The following is a 23577-nucleotide window of genomic DNA, read 5'->3' as shown; positions in this document are numbered from 1 at the left end:
AAACCCGATAACAGTTTATAGCTGGGACGGGATTCAAACCCGATAATAGTTTATAGCTGGGTCGGGATTCAAACCCGATAATAGTTTATAGCTGGGTCGGGATTTAAACCCGATAATAGTTTATAGCTGGGTCGGGATTCAACCCCTATAATAGTTTATAGCTGGGTCGGGATTTAAACCCGATAATAGTTTATAGCTGGGTCGGGATTTAAACCCGATAATAGTTTATAGCTGGGTCTGGATTTAAACCCGATAATAGTTTATAGCTGGGTCGGGATTTAAACCCGATAATAGTTTATAGCTGGGTCGGGATTCAAACCCGATAATAGTTTATAGCTGGGTTGGAATTTAAACCCGATAATAGTTTATAGCTGGGTCGGGATTTAAACCCGATAATAGTTTATAGCTGGGTCGGGATTCAAACCCGATAATAGTTTATACCTGGGTCGGGATTCAAACCCGATAATAGTTTATAGCTGGGTCGGGATTCAAACCCGATAATAGTTTATAGCTGGGTCGGGATTCAACCCCAACAACAGTTTATAACTGCTTCGTGATTCAAACCCAATAACAGTTTATAACCGGGTCGGGATATAAACCCGATAACAGTTTATAGCTGGGTCGGGATTCAAACCCGACAACAGTTTATAGCTGGGTCGGGATTCAAACCCGACAACAGTTTATAGCTGGGTCGGGATTTAAACCCGATAACAGTTTATAGCTGGGTCGGGATTCAACCCCGATAACAGTTTATAGCTGGGTCGGGATTTAAACCCGATAACAGTTTATAGCTGGGTCGGGATTCAAACCCGATAACAGTTCATAGCTGGGTCGGGATTCAAACCCGATAACAGTTTATGGCTGGGTCGGGATTTAAACCCGATAACAGTTTATAGCTGGGTCGGGATTCAAACCCGATAACAGTTTATAGCTGGGACGGGATTCAAACCCGATAACAGTTTATAGCTGGGTCGGGATTCAAACCCGATAACAGTTTACAGCTGGGTCGCGATTCAAGCCCGATAACAGTGTATAGCTGGGTCGCGATTCAAACCCGATAACAGTTTATAGCTGGGCGGGATTCAAACCCGATAACAGTTTATAGCTGGGCGGGATTCAAACCCGATAACAGTTTACAGCTGGGTCGGGATTCAAGCCCGATAACAGTGTATAGCTGGGTCGGGATTCAAACCCGATAACAGTTTATAGCTGGGTCGGGATTCAAACCCAATAACAGTTTACAGCTGGGTCGGGATTCAAGCCCGATAACAGTGTATAGCTGGGTCGGGATTCAAACCCGATAACAGTTTATAGCTGGGACGGGATTCAAACCCGATAACAGTTTACAGCTGGGTCGGGATTCAAGCCCGATAACAGTGTATAGCTGGGTCGGGATTCAAACCCGATAACAGTTTATAGCTGGGACGGGATTCAAACCCGATAACAGTTTACAGCTGGGTCGGGATTCAAACCCGATAACAGTTTACAGCTGGGTCGGGATTCAAACCCGATAATAGTTTATAGCTGGGTCGGGATTCAAACCCGATAATAGTTTATAGCTGGGTCGGGATTTAAACCCGATAATAGTTTATAGCTGGGTCGGGATTCAACCCCGATAATAGTTTATAGCTGGGTCGGGATTTAAACCCGATAATAGTTTATAGCTGGGTCGGGATTTAAACCCGATAATAGTTTATAGCTGGGTCGGGATTTAAACCCGATAATAGTTTATAACTGGGTCGGGATTTAAACCCGATAATAGTTTATAGCTGGGTCGGGATTCAAACCCGATAATAGTTTATAGCTGGGTTGGGATTTAAACCCGATAATAGTTTATAGCTGGGTCGGGATTTAAACCCGATAATAGTTTATAGCTGGGTCGGGATTCAAACCCGATAATAGTTTATAGCTGGGTCGGGATTCAAACCCGATAATAGTTTATAGCTGGGTCGGGATTCAAACCCGATAATAGTTTATAGCTGGGTCGGGATTCAACCCCAACAACAGTTTATAACTGCTTCGTGATTCAAACCCAATAACAGTTTATAACCGGGTCGGGATATAAACCCGATAACAGTTTATAACTGGGTCGGGATTCAAACCCGATAACAGTTTATAACTGGGTGAGGATTCAAACCCGATAACAGTTTATAGCTGGGTCGGGATTCAAACCCGACAACAGTTTATAGCTGGGTCGGGATTTAAACCCGATAGCAGTTTATAGCTGGGTCGGGATTCAACCCCGATAGCAGTTTATAGCTGGGTCGGGATTCAACCCCGATAACAGTTTATAGCTGGGTCGGGATTTAAACCCGATAACAGTTTATAGCTGGGTCGGGATTCAAACCCGATAACAGTTTATAGCTGGGTCAGGATTCAAACCCGATAACAGTTTATGGCTGGGTCGGGATTTAAACCTGATAACAGTTTATAGCTGGGTCGGGATTCAAACCCGATAACAGTTTATAGCTGGGTCGGGATTCAAACCCGATAACAGTTTATAGCTGGGTTGGGATTCAATCCCAATAACAGTTTATAACTGGGTCAGGATTCAAACCCGATAATAGTTTATAGCTGGGTCGGGATTCAAACCCGATAACAGTTTATAGCTGGGCCGGGATTCAAACCCGTAACAGTTTATAGCTGGGTCGGGATTCAAGCCCGATAACAGTTGATAGCTGGGTCGAGATTCAAACCCGATAACAGTTTATAGCTGGGTCGGGATTCAAACCCGATAACAGTTTATAGCTGGGTCGGGATTCAAACCCGATAACAGTTTATAGCTGGGTCGGGATTCAAACCCGATAACAGTTTATAGCTGAGTCGGGATTCAAGCCCGATAACAGTTTATAGCTGGGTCGGGATTCAAACCCGATAACAGTTTATAGCTGGGTCGGGATTCAAACCCGATAACAGTTTATAGCTGGGTCGGGATTCAAACCCGATAACAGTTTATAGCTGGGTCGGGATTCAAACCCGATAACAGTTTATAGCTGGGTCGGGATTCAAACCCGATAACAGTTTATAGCTGGGTCGGGATTCAAACCCGATAACAGTTTATAGCTGAGTCGGGATTCAAACCCGATAACAGTTTATAGCTGAGTCGGGATTCAAGCCCGATAACAGTTTATAGCTGGGTCGGGATTCAAACCCGATAACAGTTTATAGCTGGGTCGGGATTCAAACCCGATAACAGTTTATAGCTGGGTCGGGATTCAAACGCGATAACAGTTCATAGCTGGGCTGGGATTCAAACCCGATAACAGTTTATAGCTGGGACGGGATTCAAACCCGATAACAGTTTATAACTGGGTCGGCATTCAAAGCCGATAACAGTTTATAGCTGGGTCGTGATTCAAACCCGATAACAGTTTATAGCTGGGTCGGGATTCAAACCCGACAACAGTTTATAGCTGTGTCGGGATTCAAACCCGATAACAGTTTATAGCTGGGTCGGGATTCAAAGCCGATTACAGTTTATAACTGGGTCGGGATTCAACCCCAATAACAGTTTATAGCTGGGTCGGGATTCAAACCCGATAGCAGTTCATAGCTGGGACGGGATTCAAACCCGATAACAGTTTATAGTTGGGTCGGGATTCAAACCCGATAACAGTTTATCGCTGGGACGGGATTCAAACCCGATAACAGTTTATAACTGGGTCGGGATTCAAACCCGATAACAGTTTATAGCTGGGTTGGGATTCAATCCCAATAACAGTTTATAACTGGGTCAGGATTCAAACCCGATAATAGTTTATAGCTGGGTCGGGATTCAAACCCGATAACAGTTTATAGCTGGGTCGGGATTCAAACCCGATAACAGTTTATAGCTGGGCCGGGATTCAAACCCGTAACAGTTTATAGCTGGGTCGGGATTCAAGCCCGATAACAGTTGATAGCTGGGTCGGGATTCAAACCCGATAACAGTTTATAGCTGGGTCGGGATTCAAACCCGATAACAGTTTATAGCTGGGTCGGGATTCAAGCCCGATAACAGTTTATAGCTGGGTCGGGATTCAAACCCGATAACAGTTTATAGCTGGGCCGGGATTCAAACCCGATAACAGTTTATAGCTGGGTCGGGATTCAAACCCGATAACAGTTTATAGCTGGGTCGGGATTCAAACCCGATAACAGTTTATAGCTGGGTCGGGATTCAAACCCGATAACAGTTTATAGCTGAGTCGGGATTCAAGCCCGATAACAGTTTATAGCTGGGTCGGGATTCAAACCCGATAACAGTTTATAGCTGGGTCGGGATTCAAACCCGATAACAGTTTATAGCTGGGTCGGGATTCAAACCCGATAACAGTTTATAGCTGGGTCGGGATTCAAACCCGATAACAGTTTATAGCTGGGTCGGGATTCAAACCCGATAATAGTTTATAGCTGGGTCGGGATTCAAACCCGATAACAGTTTATAGCTGAGTCGGGATTCAAACCCGATAACAGTTTATAGCTGAGTCGGGATTCAAGCCCGATAACAGTTTATAGCTGGGTCGGGATTCAAACCCGATAACAGTTTATAGCTGGGTCGGGATTCAAACCCGATAACAGTTTATAGCTGGGTCGGGATTCAAACCCGATAACAGTTTATAGCTGGGCCGGGATTCAAACCCGATAACAGTTTATAGCTGGGTCGGGATTCAAACCCGATAACAGTTTATAGCTGGGTCGGGATTCAAACCCGATAACAGTTTATAACTGGGTCGGGATTCAAACCCGATAACAGTTTATAACTGGGTCGGGATTCAAATCTGATAACAGTTTATAACTGGGTCGGGATTCAAACCCCATAACAGTTTATAGCTGCGTCGGGATTCAAATCCGATAATAGTTTATTAGCTGCGTCGGGATTCAAACCCTATAACAGTTTATAGCTGGGTCGGGATTCAAGCCCGATAACAGTTTATAGCTGGGTCGGGATTCAAACCCGATAACAGTTTATAGCTGGGTCGGGATTCAAGCCCGATAACAGTGTATAGCTGGATCGGGATTCAAACCCTATAACAGTTTATAGCTGGGTCGGGATTCAAACCCTATAACAGTGTATAGCTGGGTCGGGATTCAAACCCTATAACAGTGTATAGCTGGGTCGGGATTCAAACCCGATAACAGTTTATAGCTGCGTCGGGATTCAAACTCGATAACAGTTTATAGCTGGGCCGGGATTCAAACCCTATAACAGTTTATAGCTGGGTCGGGATTCAAGCCCTATAACAGTTTATAGCTGGGTCGGGATTCAAGCCCGATAACAGTTTATAGCTGGGTCGGGATTCAAACCCGATAACAGTTTATAGCTGGGTCGGGATTCAAACCCTATAACAGTTTATAGCTGGGTCGGGATTCAAGCCCGATAACAGTTTATAGCTGGGTCGGGATTCAAACCCGATAACAGTTTATAGCTGGGTCGGGATTCAAGCCCGATAACAGTGTATAGCTGGGTCGGGATTCAAACCCTATAACAGTTTATAGCTGGGTCGGGATTCAAACCCTATAACAGTGTATAGCTGGGTCGGGATTCAAACCCGATAACAGTTTATAGCTGCATCGGGATTCAAACCCGATAACAGTTTATAGCTGCGTCGGGATTCAAACTCGATAACAGTTTATAGCTGCGTCGGGATTCAAACCCTATAACAGTTTATAGCTGGGTCGGGATTCAAACCCGGGCAGTAACAAATGCAGTTCTTTCGTCCCTCCACTTTCATTCTGCTGCCATTACGTTTTGATTCCCCTTCCTTGTGTTTTTATTTTGTACTAAGTGCAAGTACCCAGCATTGCCCAGGGAAATTGAATGAAATATGTATTTAAATATTTCCTGCATGACAATCAAAAACTAGAAAGCATTTGACTCTGCGAAGCCCGTCCATGTCCGTTTTTTATTTATTCAGACGCCTTCTTCTTCTTCCGTTAGCCCAAAATTACCAAAACAGTGAAAAAAAAAAAATACAAAATGAAAATTGACGATTTTACTCAACCTTGACCTAAAAACAATCAGCTTATAACTTTTGATTCGTGTATCAATTCTTTGACACGATATGAAAATTCTTAAAATTCCAGGTCAATCGGGTGAAAATTGGAAATTTTATGTGACGCTGACCTTTAGCCTTTTGACAATATTATTAATTTGTCTTCTCCATATTCGCATAATAAAGCTTTGTTGAAAATTTGATGGCAAAACTCAAATGGTAAATTTATTTTTCAGGTCAATTGGAAGAAAATGATTTTATGTGATGCTGACCTTTAACCTTTTGACAATATTATTAATTTTTCTTCTCCATATTTTCATGACAAAGATTTGTTGAAAATTTGATGACAATAATCCAATTCAAAGGTCAAAAGATCAGGTTGCATAAAATTACCAATTTTCATCTGATTGAACTGAAATTTTAAGAATTCGCATATTGGGTCACTGGATTGGTTCACTAATCAAAAGCTCGAGCCAATTTTTTTTCTAGATCAAAAGCTCAAAGGTCATGGCTGCATAAAATCCTCAATTTTTATTTTGCATTTATTTTTAGCTGTATTCATAATGTTTAGCATACGGAAAAAGAAGATGCGGACAAGCTTTGCATTTTCAGATGCTTTCTAGTTAAATTTATGTTGTTGACAACAAATCACTACAACTTCAACATATGATCTTCACAATACGTATAACTCGAACGCTACAAGGAAAAACCCAGACAGTGTATGAGCAACATACTCACTCGAGGCCTGAACACAGAGGTGTTATAAATATACCTGTGTAAGCAATGTTTTTAATGCCAGACACACATGTAAGTGCTATAGATAATAATTTACTTTGTGCTGTTGACAACAAATCACGACAACCTCAACATACGATCTTCACAATACGTATTACTCGATCGCTACCAGGAAAAACCCAGACAGTGTATGAGTAACCTACTCACTTGAGGCCTGAACACAGAGGTGTTATAAATAAACCTGTGTAAGCAATGTTTTTAATGCCAGACACGCATGTAAGCGCTATAGATAATAATTTAATTTGTGTTGTTGACAACAAATCACGACAACCTCAACATACGATCTTCACAATACGTATTACTCGATCGCTACCAGGGGTAAAAACACAGGCAGTGTATAAACACAAGATGCGATCAAGGCCTGGAGGCCAATTTTCTGGTTTTATCGGGGGTAAATTATTTTATCCGAATATAGGCCTCAACCTTCCTCTGGATGAAAGAGGAGGCCATGTAAAGTTTGGTTGCATTGGTTTCTGCGGAGTCGACATGCACAAACAAACCAACACATACACTTTCTTCTTTATATATTAGGCATTGTCTCGTGGTCGTGGCTTATAATACCAAGGTGCTTCCCAACTTGTTGGACATGGTTTGCATTGATCTTGTATCGATCATTGAGTCAATGTCAATGACTAATGAGGTTGACAATGCCTTTACACCATAGAATACCACAGGTGTCCTTTTTTCCACTACTCCCCAAAACCAGGATACACGTGAGACTAACTATACCATACTTATGTGAGGCTAGCCACACCACCCAGGTACGTGTACCTTTGTTGGCTAATCCTCATCTCATCCAGGTAAGCGCTGAAGAGCTGCCGGAGCGCACGCTCTTGCTTTCCCTCTATGACTTCAACCGATTCTCCAAGCACGAGTTGGTTGGCGAGGTTCGAGTACCGTTTGCCGAACTTGACTTCACCAACATGATTGAGGAATGTCGTTCTCTGCAACCTGCAGCCAACGAAGAGGTGAAAGTTTCCACCTATATTTTGACCTCCCAACCACCTATATTTTGACCTCCCAAACAAGAATGCTAACTCTTTACCTTGAGGGCTGGATGACTCACCAGACAACCTCACATAGTGATGATCGAGTCCTTACATACCTGTATAGTCACGTCCCCATGTCACCACCCCTCCCACCCTCCAACACCATGACTCCCCCTCCCCTTGTCGTCACTAGCCTGAGTTCCTTGGAGAGATCTGCTTCTCACTGCGTTATGTACCCAATACCAGCAAACTCTACGTTCTTGTCCTGGAGGCGAAAGAGCTAAAGGCCTGTGATGAGCAAGAGCTTTCAGGTAACAACAACAATAACTGTTTAACTCCGTCACAACTGTGTCTGTCTGTCTGTTTGCCTGTGAACAGTGTACCTGAAAAAGTTGTGGACGGATTATGAGAAAACGAGGTGGACAGGACGGGTGTGTACCAAGGATGAATTTAATACATTTTGGTGAAGATCCACAACAGGATCCGGATCAGATTAATTTTTTTAAAGTAATTCTTCACCATTGAGTGATGGGGATAAAAAAATATATTTAGCATGATATTAAAAAAATTGTGGACGAGTTGGGACAAAACTTGCTGGGTGAGTTGGTGTTACGGATTCGTAACTTCCGTTATTGTGGTTTTCACCCACTTGATGTAGTTCTGATGTTAGGTACTATTATTATCTTCAAAAGGTTTATTATTCAGGAACGATTATCTAAAGTTAAAAAGGCTAACTTTAAATGATACAGGAAACCGACCCGGAAGAGAGGAAGAGGAAGAAGCGGCACGAGCAAAGTCGGAGAGGAAGGCGTGACGTCAGCGCTCCGTAACGAGCAAGGTCTACCGACAGTGGCGAGGGAATTTTGATTTCCTTGAAGGGACATCCGGCGACAGGAATTATCGCTGGAGGGGAAAATCTGCGTAGTCTGATTCGGGCGCTGAGATTTCGACGAATCCGCGCCTGGTCGCATCGGCTCAAGTAAGGGCCGTCGGCCATTGTGAACCCCGCGCTTCGGACACCCACAGAGGTTTTGCCTCGTGTCATCTTCACCCCAACATCCAACCGTTTGTCGGGGATGTGTGTGTGCGACCGCTTTGTCTCCAATTACGTTGCGGTTCGCTGAGTGAGCGGTGAAGGTGCTCCTCTGAAGGGCGCCGTTGTACAGTTTCGGCGGGGCGATCCCCATTCTCAACTGTACGCGTTCGGATATCGACTGGAGAGCGAGATTCGGGCTTCGACCGGATTTCGTTCTATCGACCGCTGGAGTGAATCACATTCGCCTTGGGAAAAGTTATAGAGACATTGAGGAGTGTCCTCTCACTCGCGGGCCGCGCAGTGAGTTACCTGACTTCATATAAGATATGAAGATAAAACCCTGGTGTTGGGCTAGCGGCTAGGGTGCCAGCTTAGGATCCTAGGATCCTGGGTTCGAATCCCGGTCGATCGCTGAATTAACGCCAGGGGGGTTGACTCAGCCTGTCATCCTTCCGAGGTCGGCAAATTGAGTACCAGTTCACTGGTAATTCCCTGCTTGTCGTAAAAAGGCGACAAAAAGGGTTGGCGTCAGGAAGGGCATCCGGCCGTAAAACATTGCTTCAAAAAAAGGGGACCAAAAAAAAAAAAAACAACAACCACGGTCCCCGAAAAGGCCAACCCCCGCTTTGCGGGGAAAAAATGGACTCTAAACGGTGGTTTATATAAGATATATATATATATATAGTGCACTCTTAATGGCCATCTGTTATACCGTTATTCCTGTGTGTGATTTCTAATACAATTTTGTTCATTTATAATCATTGGTGTGGTTTCACTATTGATTTTCAACACAGGGTAATATATCTTTCTGCCGGGGCTCCTCTCGGTGTTCGGATGTTACCGAGACCAGGAGATTGTAGAGGACTCCGTAACAGTTGGCTAGGTGACAAGAACAAACCAATTCGACAAGAACAAACAAAACATAAACGGTTCAGCCTGGCGGAGGTATGCTCTCTACAAGCCTGGAGCCTGGAGGTATGCTCGCTACCGAGTGCCATTCAAATTAATATTTTCAAAATGGAAAACTTTTCAAGTACCGGTATAATGTTTGGTCGGGTGGGTTATTCTGTCTTTGTCTGCAAGTAAGAGATCCCGCGAGGTCACGGTTTTTCAAAGCTGTCCACGCTCTCACGCTTTCGAGGTTAAGTAATTATTCACAATTGTGTTTTTGTCGAAACTGTATTTATCTTTCGGTGTGTGTACCTATAGTGTGTCCCTAGGAGGATTCTCGGTGTTTATCTTTCATACCTGTATAAAAAATCATCGGTTAATTTGTGTCACGTCTTTTGAGGCCTTGTATCATGTCCTACCTTGAGGCTTTGTTTTTCTCTCAGCGGTCCGTCGATTGTGCTGGAATTACTTTTGTTCTCTCAGTTTTTCCCAATCTTTTCACCCCATACGTCCTTGTTTAAAATCTCAACAAAAAAAAAACAAAAAAAAAACATTTCCTTCTCTGTTCTTATTCGTTTATTCGTTGCTCTTATTCGTTGGTTCGTTCTTCGACCACTTGTTTCACCCTTATTTCCCCAGATAGTTTTCACTGTTAAATTTTGAAAATGTTTAAACTTTCCGCTGAAGTACTGTATTCTGTCGTATGTTATAACACCTTTTTATTCTTCTTCTTTAAAAGGGTGCTTTCGACTTGCTCACCAAATCTATTCATTCCAAAAAAAAATTCCATCTCGTACAGTTCCTTCTTTCATACATGCCCTAAACTCTCCTGCACTCCATCCTCCTCCAGCGTCCTTAAACGTATCTCTGACTCGAAGGTCACAAGAAACTCATTTTGCAATAAATGTTCCGTTTCCCATTAATCGTACACTTTCTAAAATCCAAACTCACCCCTCCCCTCCAAATCTTCCCCATCACCCCTCCCCTCCTAAACTTCCCCATCACACCTCCCCTCAAAATCTTCCCCATCACCCATCTCTTTCAAGTCTTCCCCCTTGCCCCTCCCCTCCTAAACTCCCCCCACACCCCTCCCCTCCTAGACTACCCCTCACCCCTCCCCTCCTAGACTCCCTCCTCATCCCTCCCCTCCAAATCTCCCCCATCTCCCATCCCTTTCAAATCCCCCCCTTGTCCCTTCCCTCCTAAACTCCCCCCAAACCCCTCCCCCCCTAAACTCCTCCCTCACCCATCCCCTTCAAATCTCCCCACCCTCATTTCTTCTCCATTTCCCCCCTCTCGCCCCTCCTCCTCAAAGCGTCCTCCCCACTTCTTCCCCCTTCCAACTCTCACCTCCATCTCCCCCAACCTTCTGCCTTGCTCTTCCCCCTCCTCAAATAACACCTCACTGTGCCTCACCCAATCACCATCAAACCTTTTATCCGCCCCATCCTTCCCTTTCTCCGAGCTATTCTGAAAAGTCTGACACACCTTCAACAGCTCTCCCGACCTCTTCCTCCTCTTCCACATCTTACGCTAGCCCTCCCCCCCCCCCCCCCCCGTTCTGTATCCGATGCTCCCCCTTCCTCTTCATTAACGGTATGGACCTCAAACATCCGGGGCCTTCGCTCAAACCTGACTGATCTCTCCATACAGGTTGCTTCTGACAAACCAGACGTGATCTGCTCAACAGAAACTTTCCTCATTCATGATGTCTCTGATTCCTTAGTATCTCTCTCGGGTTACTCCCTCCTCCGGTATAATAGACCTGAGCCTCATCCTGGAGGTGGGGTTGCTATCTTTATCAAAAACTCTCTTCCTCACTCGCCCTGCACTGCCCTCTCTCTACCTCACACCCAGGAATACCTCTGGCTTCGGCTTCCCCTACGCTCCCACCTTTTGTTCATATGTGTGTTGTACCGTCCACCAAACAGTGATGACTCCATCTACATCTCAACAACAACAACAACAACATGCATTTTAAGGCCATTTTCCCTGCTGAGCGGGGGTTAGCCTTGCGGTCCCCATGACTATCTTCTCAATTTTGCCCTATTTTCTGCATCTCCCCTTGTTAACCCCCTTGCCCGCATTTCTTCTTCCACCATCTTTAGCCAAGTCTTTCTCGGTCTTCCCCGTCCTCCACTTCCTTCCACATTCATTTCCATCACTCTTCACAACCAGTCATTTTCATCCTTCCTCAACACATGACCAAACCATCTCAACCTGTTTCTCTTCACAGCATCAATCACAGGCTCTATTCCAATCATCTTTCGCAATTCATCATTTGTCTTCCACTCTCTCAACGATACTCCACACATCCACCGAACCATTTGCATTTCCACCCTTTCCAGCCTTCGTTGCTGCTCTACGTTCATTACCCATGTCTCGCTCCCATAAATCATAACACTTCTCACACATGCAGCATACACCTTTCCCTTCAGCTTCAACGACACTCCCCTCCTCATCAGCATGCCACTCAGTTCCCGAAACTTCTTCCATGCACATCTCACTCCAGCAACCGTTGCCGAGTCTGATCCACCTTCTCCATTCAACACGTCTCAGAGGAAGCAAAATGTTTTTACACCTTCCAGCTCCACGCCGTCTCCAAGATCCAACTCAACATTTCCTCCATCTGCAGCTCCCTCTGTGCACACCATACATTTAAATGTAGCTGCCACACTGGTTAATGACCCTCTCAGACCACTACATTTTTGATGAACCCACTCAGCGCACATTGTACATTGAACATTGAATGGAGTTCACTCCGACACCCTTCCTGCACACAGCACACGGCCACTTCCCAGTTCTTTCCAACTCACCACATGCTTTACCACTTGCCATCACCTTCGTCTTTCCGATATTCACCTTCAGACCTTTTGTCTCCATACATTCCTTCCACTTGTTCATCTTTTCCTTCAGTCCATCCATACTTTCCGCAATCAACACCAGATCATCTCCATACAACAACTCCCACGGTAAACCCTCCTTTACATTCTGAGCCAGCACCTCCATCACAGCTACAAATAGCAGTGGACTTATTACCGCCCCTGATGCACACCCACCTTCACCTCAAACTCACCACTGTTCCCGTCCTTCGTCCTTACAGCTGTGCGCGCTCTTTTGTACATTGCCATCACTACTCTGATCAACCATTCCTCCACTCCTAACTTCCACAATGCCCATGTCACTACTTCACGTGGAACCCTATCGAATGCTTTCTCCAGATCAACAAACCCAAGAAACAACTTCTTCCTCTTCTCCATGTACTTCTCCTGCAACTGCCTGACAATAAAAAGCGCATCTGTCGTTCCTCTTCCTGGCATAAATCCAAACTGCATTTCGTCGATCTTCACTTTCTTCCTTATCCTCCTCTCCAACACCCTTTCCAATACCTTCATTCCATGCTCCAATAGGTTTATCGCTCGATACGAGCCACACTCTAGAGGGTCACCTTTCCCCTTGTATAGAGGGATGAGGGTACTCAGTTCCCAATCCACTGGAATGCGGCCTTCTTTCACCACCAGATTGCAGATGTGTCATTCTCTTCACACCCCAACTTCCTGCTGCTTTCAACATATCTCCCACAACTCCCGTCGGCCCTCCCGCGTTTCTACTCTTCATTGCTTTTATCGCTTCCTCAACTTCCTTCTCAGTTATCTTCTCTGCCGGTCCTAAAACTGGGTTACTCTCCATGTTGCCAACCCATTCATTCTCTGCATTCAACAGCATTTCCATATATCTCTTCCATCTTCCTTTAATTCTATCTGGGTCCACAACGATTTGTCCCACTTTATCCTTCAAGCAACTCACCTCCATCACATCACATCTCTCTTTCGTTATCTGATTTACAATCCTGAATACCGCTCTCTGACCCTCTTCCAAATCCAAGCGTTCTCCAAAAAATTTCCTTCATGCCTCCTGTGCCTTTGCTACCTCTTTCTTTGCAGCCTTCTTGGCTGACTTATAACTTTCATGCTCTGCTTTTTCTGCCCCCGTACCCTTTGCCTTCTGCCACTCCTTGAACTTCTTCCTCTTCTCGTCAATCCTCTTTCCAACTTCATCATCCCACCACCATGTTTCCGATTGCCTAGGTGGTCCTTTTGTCCATCCACATACCTCACCAACGGCTCCCAACAGACTATCTTTCATTGACATCCAACCACTTTCAAGCTCAACATCTCGCTACATCTTACATCATCAACTACATCTCGCTGTCTGACAATATGGACCAACTTCTATCTACTCATCCCAACTCTCTCTTCCTCATATGTGGTGATTTCAATTGTCACCATGCTCGTTGGCTGGGTGTGGGTACCTCTCTCACCAGCCATGGCTCCTCAGCAAAGGACTTCTGCGACTCACTGGGACTGACACAATCTCTCAATTTCCCGACCCGGATCTCAATCACTGGAGCATCTTCTCTTCTGGACTTGGTTATGACTAACTTCCCTGAAAATATCTGCTGCTCTTCTTCTGCTCCAATCGGCTCATCTGATCATGTGCTTGTTAAAGTGGACATCTCTCTGACCATTCTCAGAGAGCCTCCTCACTCTTTAGCGTCGACGAGTCTGGCATTTCACTCAGGCCAACTGGCACAGTCTTCAAGAAGCCATCAATCATCTGGACTGGTCTCCCATCTCTACCGCCTCTGACATCAACTCATCTTGGGAATTCTTTCCAAAGTAAATTGCTCTCTCTCATGCGCAGATTTATCCCATCTCGTCTTCAGTTGTCATACCCTTCCTCCCGTCCATGGTACACGGAATCTTGTGGTGAGGCTGTTGCCCAGAACCAACTTGCCTTCGTCTCCTGGAAAGCAAATCCAACGGAAGGAAATCTCATTTCCTTTCACAAAGCCCGAAACAAGTTTGTGTCCACCCTCAGGAGAGCCAGGAAGCAATATCTCTCCGTTCTCAAGACCGAACTCTCTTATCTGTCTCCCTCTTCCAAATTCTGGTGGCATCTGGTCAAATCTGTTTCTGGTGTTTGTTCCCCCTCCATCCCCTCCCTTACCTCAAACAGCGACGCAGCTGACTCAACACGTGAAAAAGCTGAATGCCTCAACTCTGTGTTTGCCTCTACATCTTGTGTCCCAAACCTATCCCACTCTGTACCCACCATACCCAGTCGTACCCAGCTGCTCCTGGACTCTGTGCCCTTTCCTCCTGACAAGGTGGAAAAGTTTCTGTCAACCCTCGACTCTGATTCTGCAACAGGACCTGGCGGCATCAGCCCACGGATCCTAAAATCCTGTTCTTCTGCTCTTTCACTCCCTCTCTCTGTTCTCTTCACCCTCACTTTTGCTCAAGGTCATCTGCCATCTGCTTGGAAATCAGCCAACATCACCGCTTTACACAAAAAGGTGCAAAAACAGATCATAGCAACTACAGACCAATCAGCCTTCTCCCAATTATCAGCAAAGTCATGGAATCCATCATTGCTTCGGATATGAAATCTTTCCTCTTTTCCAATGGCTTGAACACTGATCATCAATTTGGTTTCAGACCAGGTCACTCTACTCTGGACATGCTGCTTCTGCTGTCTCAACAATGGATGGAGGTCCTCAATGCCAAACAGGAAATTAGAGCTGTCTCCCTTGACATATCACATGCCTTCGATACGGTCTGGCACCCCGCTATGCTCACCAAACTCTCCTCTTTTGGTATCCATGGAAATCTCCACACATGGCTGGCGGACTTCCTCTCTTGTCGTAGTCATTGTGTGGCCCTGAATGGGTTTCTCTCATCTCCTCTTCCTGTTCAGGCTGGAGTTCCCCAAGGCAGTGTTCTGGGCCTTGTGCTTTTTCTGGTCTTCATCAATGATCTCTCTGACTCTCTTGAAAATCCTCTCTATCTCTTTGCTGATGACTCCACTCTCTGCCGCTCCATTCCTCATCCCTCAGATCGGCAGTCTGCAGCCTCCTCACTCTCTGCAGACCTGGACAAAATCACAGACTGGGCAAACAAGTGGACCATGTCTTTCAATCCTGACAAATCTCACACTCTTATGATGCCTCTCCGAAAAGACCGACTGGACAACCCTCCCATCCACTTTCTGAATAATCCTCTCCAAGAAGTTCTGTCAATCAAGCTTTTGGGTCTCACTATCTGCCATGACCTTTCCTGGGAAAACCACATTTCAAATCTGGCCTCCAAAGCCAGTCGCCGTCTGGGCATCCTCCGTCGTGCGAAGTCCTTCTTTGGCACACCTGAGCTCCTCACCACATACAAGGCTTTCATCCGCAGCTGAATGGAATACTGCTCTCCCCTCTGGGCTGGTGCTCCTGCCTCACACCTAGCTCGTCTTCACGCTGTTGAAACCAAAGCGTTCGGAATCATTGGAATCTCCCGCGATGAAGCTATCTCCGAGGGCCTTTCACTTACTCACCGCAGGCAGGTTGGTGGTCTTCCTTGCTCCCCCAGCTCTTTCTGGCCTCTGTCCCCCAAATATTCCTACAGGTTGCACAAGATCTGCCTGCAACCCTCTTATGGTTAAACTGCCAAAATCAAGACTCTCTGCTCACCTTCACTCCTTCATTCCTCTTTTCTCCCGCCTCTGGAACAAACTCCCTCACTCTCTTCAATCCCACTCCTCCCTCCAGGTCTTCTGTTCACCACCATCTCTTATCTTCCCCCATCCAAAACCTTGATCTTTTCTGCCCCCGCTAATTTCACCCCAGATACACTTTTTCGAAATTCCAACTTCTTTCCTGGAAATCCTTGCAGTGTCCATATATTTTATACCTGTCCCACCTCCCCCCAAGCCCTCTCCCTCCCACAGTTCTCTCGATATCCCTGCTCTCAAATGTTGTGTTTGTGTGCTTCCCCTTCTCTCCCCATCTTGTCTACCGCTCCCCTTTTTATATACTTTGTTTGTCTGTTTGATTTGCTTGTGTGATAAATGTTAGCTCTTTCACGAGCCTCGATTCTGTATACAAAAAAGAAAAAGAAAAAAGTCAATCGCCTGCAGGTCACAATCTGATCTTGAGGAAACCTCACCAAATGGTAGGTCGAGTTGGCCATAATTTAAGAAGCCTCTTGATTTTGAGGTCAAAGGTCATCTTGAAGTCAAATTTTTAAGATTGTCATTTTTCATCCAGTTGACTTGAACGTTGAACGGCATTTGCATATCGAGTCAATAAATTGCGAAACCAACTAGTTGAGGTCAAAATGTCAACTCAATGTCAAACTTCTAAAATCATCAATTCTCATCTGAAAAATCATCACTTTTCATCTGATTAACCTGAAAAATTAACGAGCAATTGCATAGTAAATCATGGAATTGGAAAACCAACTATTTGGGGGCTCAAAAGGTCAAAGGTCAACTCAAGGTCAAATATCTAAAATCATCAATTTTAATCTGAATAATAATCAATTTTGATCCAATTGAACAAGAGCTTTGATTAAGATCGTCAATTTAAATACATCATTAAGATCGATTAAGATCGTCAAATCAATTTAATTTATTCGGATAAAATAATTTACCCCAGATAAAACCAGAAAATTGGCCTCCAGGCCTTGATCGCATCTTGTGTTTTATACACTGCCTGTGTTTTTCCCCCTGGAAGTGATCGAGTAATATGTATTGTGAAGATTGTATGTTGAGGTTGATAAATTAAATACATACTATAGATCTAGCATATAGCAATAATGTGGCAATGTGAATACCTGAATAAATTAAATACATAGTTATGTCGGTAGGGTAGGGCAATATCTAGAGTCAGGTAGATCTGAATAGGTAACATGCTTCCTCTGTCGCGATCGGTAATCTACCTGTAATTTCTGTGTGTTTAGTCCGGTTTGTCGGGTAAGAGTATACCTGTGAACATACCAGGATGTTCGTGTGCTAGGTCGTGATGGGGATTAAAGATAACAGCCCTTGTGTGTCAAATCTGGTGATCAAACCTTTGTCCCTTATGGCAACGCACACCTGTAGACACTTAGATAGGCCCTTTATTGCACCCAGTAATTAAATTTCCTTCCCTGACAAGGACTTCGGAAGAAAACAGGCAGGAGGCCAGTTCGGGACGCCGCCGCATGGGCCGCAGCCAGCTACACCTCCGGCAGGCCTAGCAACATAGTGACACAAGCTATCACCACGCTACAGGGAACGAGTGATTGGTTGGCGCAGAAGGCGCGAACCTCCAGCCAATCAGGGCGAGCGGTGCCAGGTGGGAGGGGCTCGGCCAGTGAGAGGGCGCCAGCAAGAGGGAACATTGGAGGAGAGTGGACGCAAGGTGATAAAAGGGGCGGCACGACATCTTCAGCAGCTCTAGTTTTTGGGTTCTTCGCTGCCTCTTGTGCTGCACGTCCCTCTCTGGCTGTCTTGACGCTGCACGACGTCTTGGCTCTCTGCGCTTCCCTTCTTGGTCTTGAGAGGTCCTGGTGGTCGTTGGTTCACCATCTGCGTGGTGCTTGGAGCGGTGCTCGATGCTGTGAACGGGCGGGACCTCGTGTGTGAACGGAGAGGGCGTTGGCTCGGGCCTAGTAAAGCGTGCGAGGTGGACGGAGGGTTCCTCCACGCCGGAGTTTGGAGCCAAGTGGAGACAATACGACGGACAGATAAGACCGCACACCACATACACACCATAACGAATGGTTCTTTTCGTAATTCACTCCCTCGTCTCGTATCCGGAATCTGTCATGTGGGGACGTCCCGATTAGGATATTTATTACCGGTGCGTGCTTTTCCTGTCCCACCATCCTTGCAAATAAACCCTTATATTATTTTCTGTATATATATATATATATATATATATATATATATATATATATATATATATATATATATATATATATATATATATATATATATATATATATATATATATCTGAATGCAGTTTCCGTGTGATTAATGAAATAAGTAAGACTGCAGGGCTCTTGCGCCGCCCCCCTCCATCCCGCGCACTTTGGTGTCGCTTTTTGTTTTTGGAGTCCACCATTGAGTTTTCGCCTCGAGAGCTAAGGCCTTCGCAATCGGCTTCCGTGACCGTCTGATTTTCATCAAAGGCGGCAGCACGACAATACTATAGCTCCAGCATATATCAATAATGTGGCAAAATGAAAACCTGAATAAATTATATACATACTATAGCTCTAGCATATATCAATAATGTGGCAATATGAATACACAACAACAACATGCATTTTAAAGGCCATTTTCCCTGCTAGAGCGGGGGTTAGCCTTGCGGTCCCCATGACAATCTTCTCCATTTTGCCCTGTTTTCTGCATCTCTCCTTGTTAACCCCCTTGCCCGCATTTCTTCTTCCACCATCTTTAGCCAAGTCTTTCTCGGTCTTCCCCGTCTTCTACTTCCTTCTACATTCATTTCCATCACTCTTCTCAACCAGTCACTTTCATCCTTCCTCAACACATGACCAAACCATCTCAACCTGTTCCTCTTCACAGCATCAATCACAGGCTCTATTCCCATCATCTTTCGCAATTCATCATTTGTCTTCCTCTCTCTCAACGATACTCCGCACATCCGTCGAACCATTCGCATTTCCACCCTTTCCAACCTTCGTTGCTGCTCTACGTTCATTACCCATGTCTCGCTCCCATAAATCATAACACTTCTCACACATGCAGCATACACCTTTCCCTTCAGCTTCAACGACACTCCCCTCATCATCAGCACGCCACTCAATTCCCGAAACTTCTTCCATGCACATCTCACTCGAGCAACCGTTGCCGAGTCTGATCCACCTTCTCCATTCAGCATGTCTCCGAGGTAGCAAAATGTTTTCACACCTTCCAGCTTCACACCGTCTCCAAGATCCAACTCAACATTTCCTCCATCTGCAGCTCCCTCTGTGCACACCTTACATTTGAATGTAGCTGCCACACTGGTTAATGACCCTCTCAGACCACTACATTTTTGATGAACCCACTCAGCGCACATTGTACACTGAATGGAGTTCACTCCGACACCCTTCCTACACACAGCACAGGGCCACTTCCCAGTTCTTTCCACCTCACCACATGCTTTACCACTTGCCATCACCTTCGTCTTTCCGATATTCACCTTCAGACCTTTTGTCTCCATACATTCCTTCCACGTGTTCATCTTTTCCTTCAGTCCATCCATACTTTCCGCAATCAACACCAGATCATCTGCATACAACAACTCCCACAGTAAACCCTCCTTTACGTTCTGAGCCAGCACCTCCATCACAGCTACAAATAGTAGTGGACTTAGTACCGACCCCTGATGCACTCCCACCTTCACCTCAAACTCACCACTGTTCCCGTCCTTCGTCCTTACAGCTGTGCGCGCTCTGTTGTACATTGCCATCACTACTCTGATCAACCATTCCTCCACTCCTAACTTCCTCAATGCCCATGTCAATACTTTGCGTGGAACCCGATCGAATGCTTTCTCCAGATCAACAAACCCAAGAAACAACTTCTTCCTCTTTACCAGTGTACCCATGTGGCAATATGAATACAAGAATAAATTATATACAGACTATAGCTCCAGCATATACCAATAATGTGGCAATATGAATACAAGAATAAATTATATACATACTATAGCTCCAGCATATACCAATAATGTGGCAATATGAATACAAGAATAAATTATATACATACTATAGCTCCAGCATATACCAATAATGTGGCAATATGAATACAAGAATAAATTATATACATACTATAGCTCCAGCATATACCAATAATGTGGCAATATGAAAACCAGAATAAAATTGTCCACCATGATTTCTGTTATATTCGTGAGGCAGTGTCGCTATTGTTGTGACAGATGCATTTGTGAAGTTGCGGATGTATGAAAATGGAAACAAGATTGAGAGCAAGATAAAGAGGAAGATGAAGATCAACAAAGATAACACGTCCATCAAAAACAAAACTTTGAGTCCTTATTTCAACGAGACCTTTACCTTCGACCTCTCACCTAAAAAGTTGAAGGTAAGGCGTGAGAGTGAACCTTGTATTTTATTCACTAGGGTGTGGGATTCTCTACAAACATCATAGCTAGTGTACCCAATAGTGTACTGGCTAGCATACCCAATGGCATACTGACTAAAGTACCCAATCGCCAATCCTGTGCTGACTAGTGTACCTCCATAGGGAGCCAATTAGCGTACCCAATGGCGTGATCACCAGTGTACCCAATAGCATGCTGGCTGGCGCACCCAATGGCATGCCCTCACTTCTAAGCTGTCTTGCCTGGGTTCGAGTCTCGACCCAGCTGTAAGCGGTCATCCTGGTGTCAACGTGTGTGTCGAGTGTCGTTCTTCAGATGGACGCTAAACTGGGCGTCGTGTTTGCCAGCATTGGGTGGTCGATGTTAAACTGGGCATCCTGTCTGCCAGCATTAGGTGTTGGATGTTAAATGGGCTTAATGCCTGCCAGCATTAGGTGTTGGATGTTAAATGGGCTTAATGTCTGCCAATATTAGGGGTTGGATGTTAAATGGCTTAATGCCTGCCAGCATTAGGTTGTGGATGTTAAAGATTCTATGGTGTCCTCCGTGAAGACCAGGTTTCATTTTTTACACTGTTTATTCTTCATTTAACTCTACAATGTTTAATTATTTGTTTTTACACTGTTTATTCTTAATTTAACTCTACCATGTTTAATTATTTGTTTTTACACTGTTTATTCTTAATTTAACTCTACAATGTTTAATTATTTGTTTTTACACTGTTTATTCTTAATTTAACTCTACAATGTTTAATTATTTGTTTTTACACTGTTTATTCTTAATTTAACTCTACAATGTTTAATTATTTGTTTTTACACTGTTTATTCTTAATTTAACTCTACAATGTTTAATTATTTGTTTTTACACTGTTTATTCTTAATTTAACTCTACAATGTTTAATTATTTGTTTTTACACTGTTTATTCTTAATTTAACCCTACAATGTTTAATTATTTGTTTTTGCACTGTTTATTCTTAATTTAACTTTACAATGTTTAATTATTTGTTTTTACACTGTTTATTCTTAATTTAACTCTACAATGTTAAATTATTTGTTTTTACACTGTTTATTCTTAATTTAACTCTTCAATGTTTAATTATTTGTTTTTACACTGTTTATTCTTAATTTAACTCTACAATGTTTAATTATTTGTTTTTACACTGTTGATTCTTAATTTAACTCTACAATGTTTAATTATTTGTTTTTACACTGTTGATTCTTAATTTAACTCTACAATGTTTAATTATTTGTTTTACACTGTTCTTAATTTAACTCTACAATGTTCAATTTATATTTTTACACTGTTTATTCTTAATTTAACTCTACAATGTTTAATTATTTGTTTTTACACTGTATATTCTTAATTTAACTCTACAATGTTTAATTATTTGTTTTACACTGTTTATTCTTAATTTAAATCTACAATGTTTAATTATTTGTTTTACACTGTTTATTCTTAATTTAACTTAATATTTATTTAATGTTTAATTATTTGTTTTTACACTGTTGATTCTTAATTTAACTCTACAATGTTTAATTATTTGTTTTTACACTGTTGATTCTTAATTTAACTCTACAATGTTTAATTAATTTTAATTACAATTACAATTTAATTTAATAACTACAATTTCGGGTGACACCGTCACAATTTCGGTCTTCGAGGCCGGCCGATAGGCACAGTGTGACCGGAAGGGACGAGGTTCTCCTGACCACGTGGCCCTTGACTTGGTTTGTCCGCACAATGTGGGCGCTTTCAGGATGAACTTTAGCCGGGGAGCGTTTGGGCGCCCCGGTCTGATACTGCCGCCCACGCGCAGAACAACTTGTGAGTGCACGTGGGTCCCGGCGGTCCCACTGGCCTAGCGCTACCATGTTTAGACAGCGAACTCCGTCCCCGGGCACCACGTCTGACTCTCTTATTCAGGGAGCATGGCGACGTGGGCACGGTAGGACACCCGCGGAGCCCCGGCGGACCAGGGACGCGCGAGCCTACGCGTTTGCGTGCTACGGCAGAATCAACGGCGCATCCGGTGTTTAAGCGCATCCGGTGTTTAACCCTGGTGTTGGGCTAGCGGCTAGGGTGCCGGCTTAGGATCCTAGGATCCTGGGTTCGAATCCCGGTCAATCGCTGAATTAACGCCAGGGGGGTTGACTCAGCCTGTCATCCTTCCGAGGTCGGCAAATTGAGTACCAGTTCACTGGTAATTCCCTGCTTGTCGTTAAAGGCGGCAAAAAGGGTTGGCGTCAGGAAGGGCATCCGGCCGTAAAACATTGCTTCAAAAAGGGGACCGAAAAACAACAACAACCACAGTTCCCGAAAAAGGCCAACCCCCGCTTGCGGGGAAAAATGGCCTCTAAAGGTGGGTTTTTTTTTATTTATTTTTATTCTTAATTTAACTCTACAATGTTTAATTATTTGTTTTTACACTGTTTATTCTTAATTTAACTCTACAATGTTTAATTATTTGTTTTTACACTGTTTATTCTTAATTTAACTCTACAATGTTTAATTATTTGTTTTACACTGTTTATTCTTAATTTAACTCTACAATGTTCAATTTATATTTTTACACTGTTTATTCTTAATTTAACTCTACAATGTTCAATTTATATTTTTACACTGTTTATTCTTAATTTAACTCTACAATGTTTAATTATTTGTTTTTACACTCTTTATTCTTAATTTAACTCTACAAGGTTTAATTATTTGTTTTTACACTGTTTATTCTTAATTTAACTCTACAATGTTTAATTATTTGTTTTTACACTGTTTATTCTTAATTTAACTCAACAATGTTTAATTATTTGTTATACACTGTTTATTCTTAATTTAACTCGACAATGTTTAATTATTTGTTTTTGCACTGTTTATTCTTAATTTAACTCTACAATGTTTAATTATTTATTTTTACACTGTTTATTCTTCATTTAACCCCACAATGTTT

At 43.6% G+C, this 23577-nt stretch overlaps 1 protein-coding gene across 2 annotated transcripts in view; it reads left to right on the top strand.

Moving 5' to 3' along the window:
- LOC137427976 (synaptotagmin-1) overlaps window positions 1–23577 on the top strand; it is a 52808-nt gene that overhangs the window by 19059 nt on the left and 10172 nt on the right. For both annotated transcript variants that reach the window (XM_068117850.2, XM_078777552.1), the window contains exons 6-8: window positions 7571–7738; window positions 7953–8070; window positions 20450–20613. In XM_068117850.2, the coding sequence (XP_067973951.2) occupies window positions 7571–7738; window positions 7953–8070; window positions 20450–20613 (450 nt within the window). The remainder of the gene's footprint in view (window positions 1–7570; window positions 7739–7952; window positions 8071–20449; window positions 20614–23577) is intronic.

This window comes from Myxine glutinosa, chromosome 5 (assembly GCF_964187855.1).
Source record: "Myxine glutinosa chromosome 5, kmMyxGlut1.1, whole genome shotgun sequence".
Lineage (NCBI taxonomy): Eukaryota > Metazoa > Chordata > Myxini > Myxiniformes > Myxinidae > Myxine > Myxine glutinosa.
The sequence above is the reverse complement of the archived record's forward strand: the minus strand, read 5'-3'. Positions and strand labels throughout refer to the sequence as shown.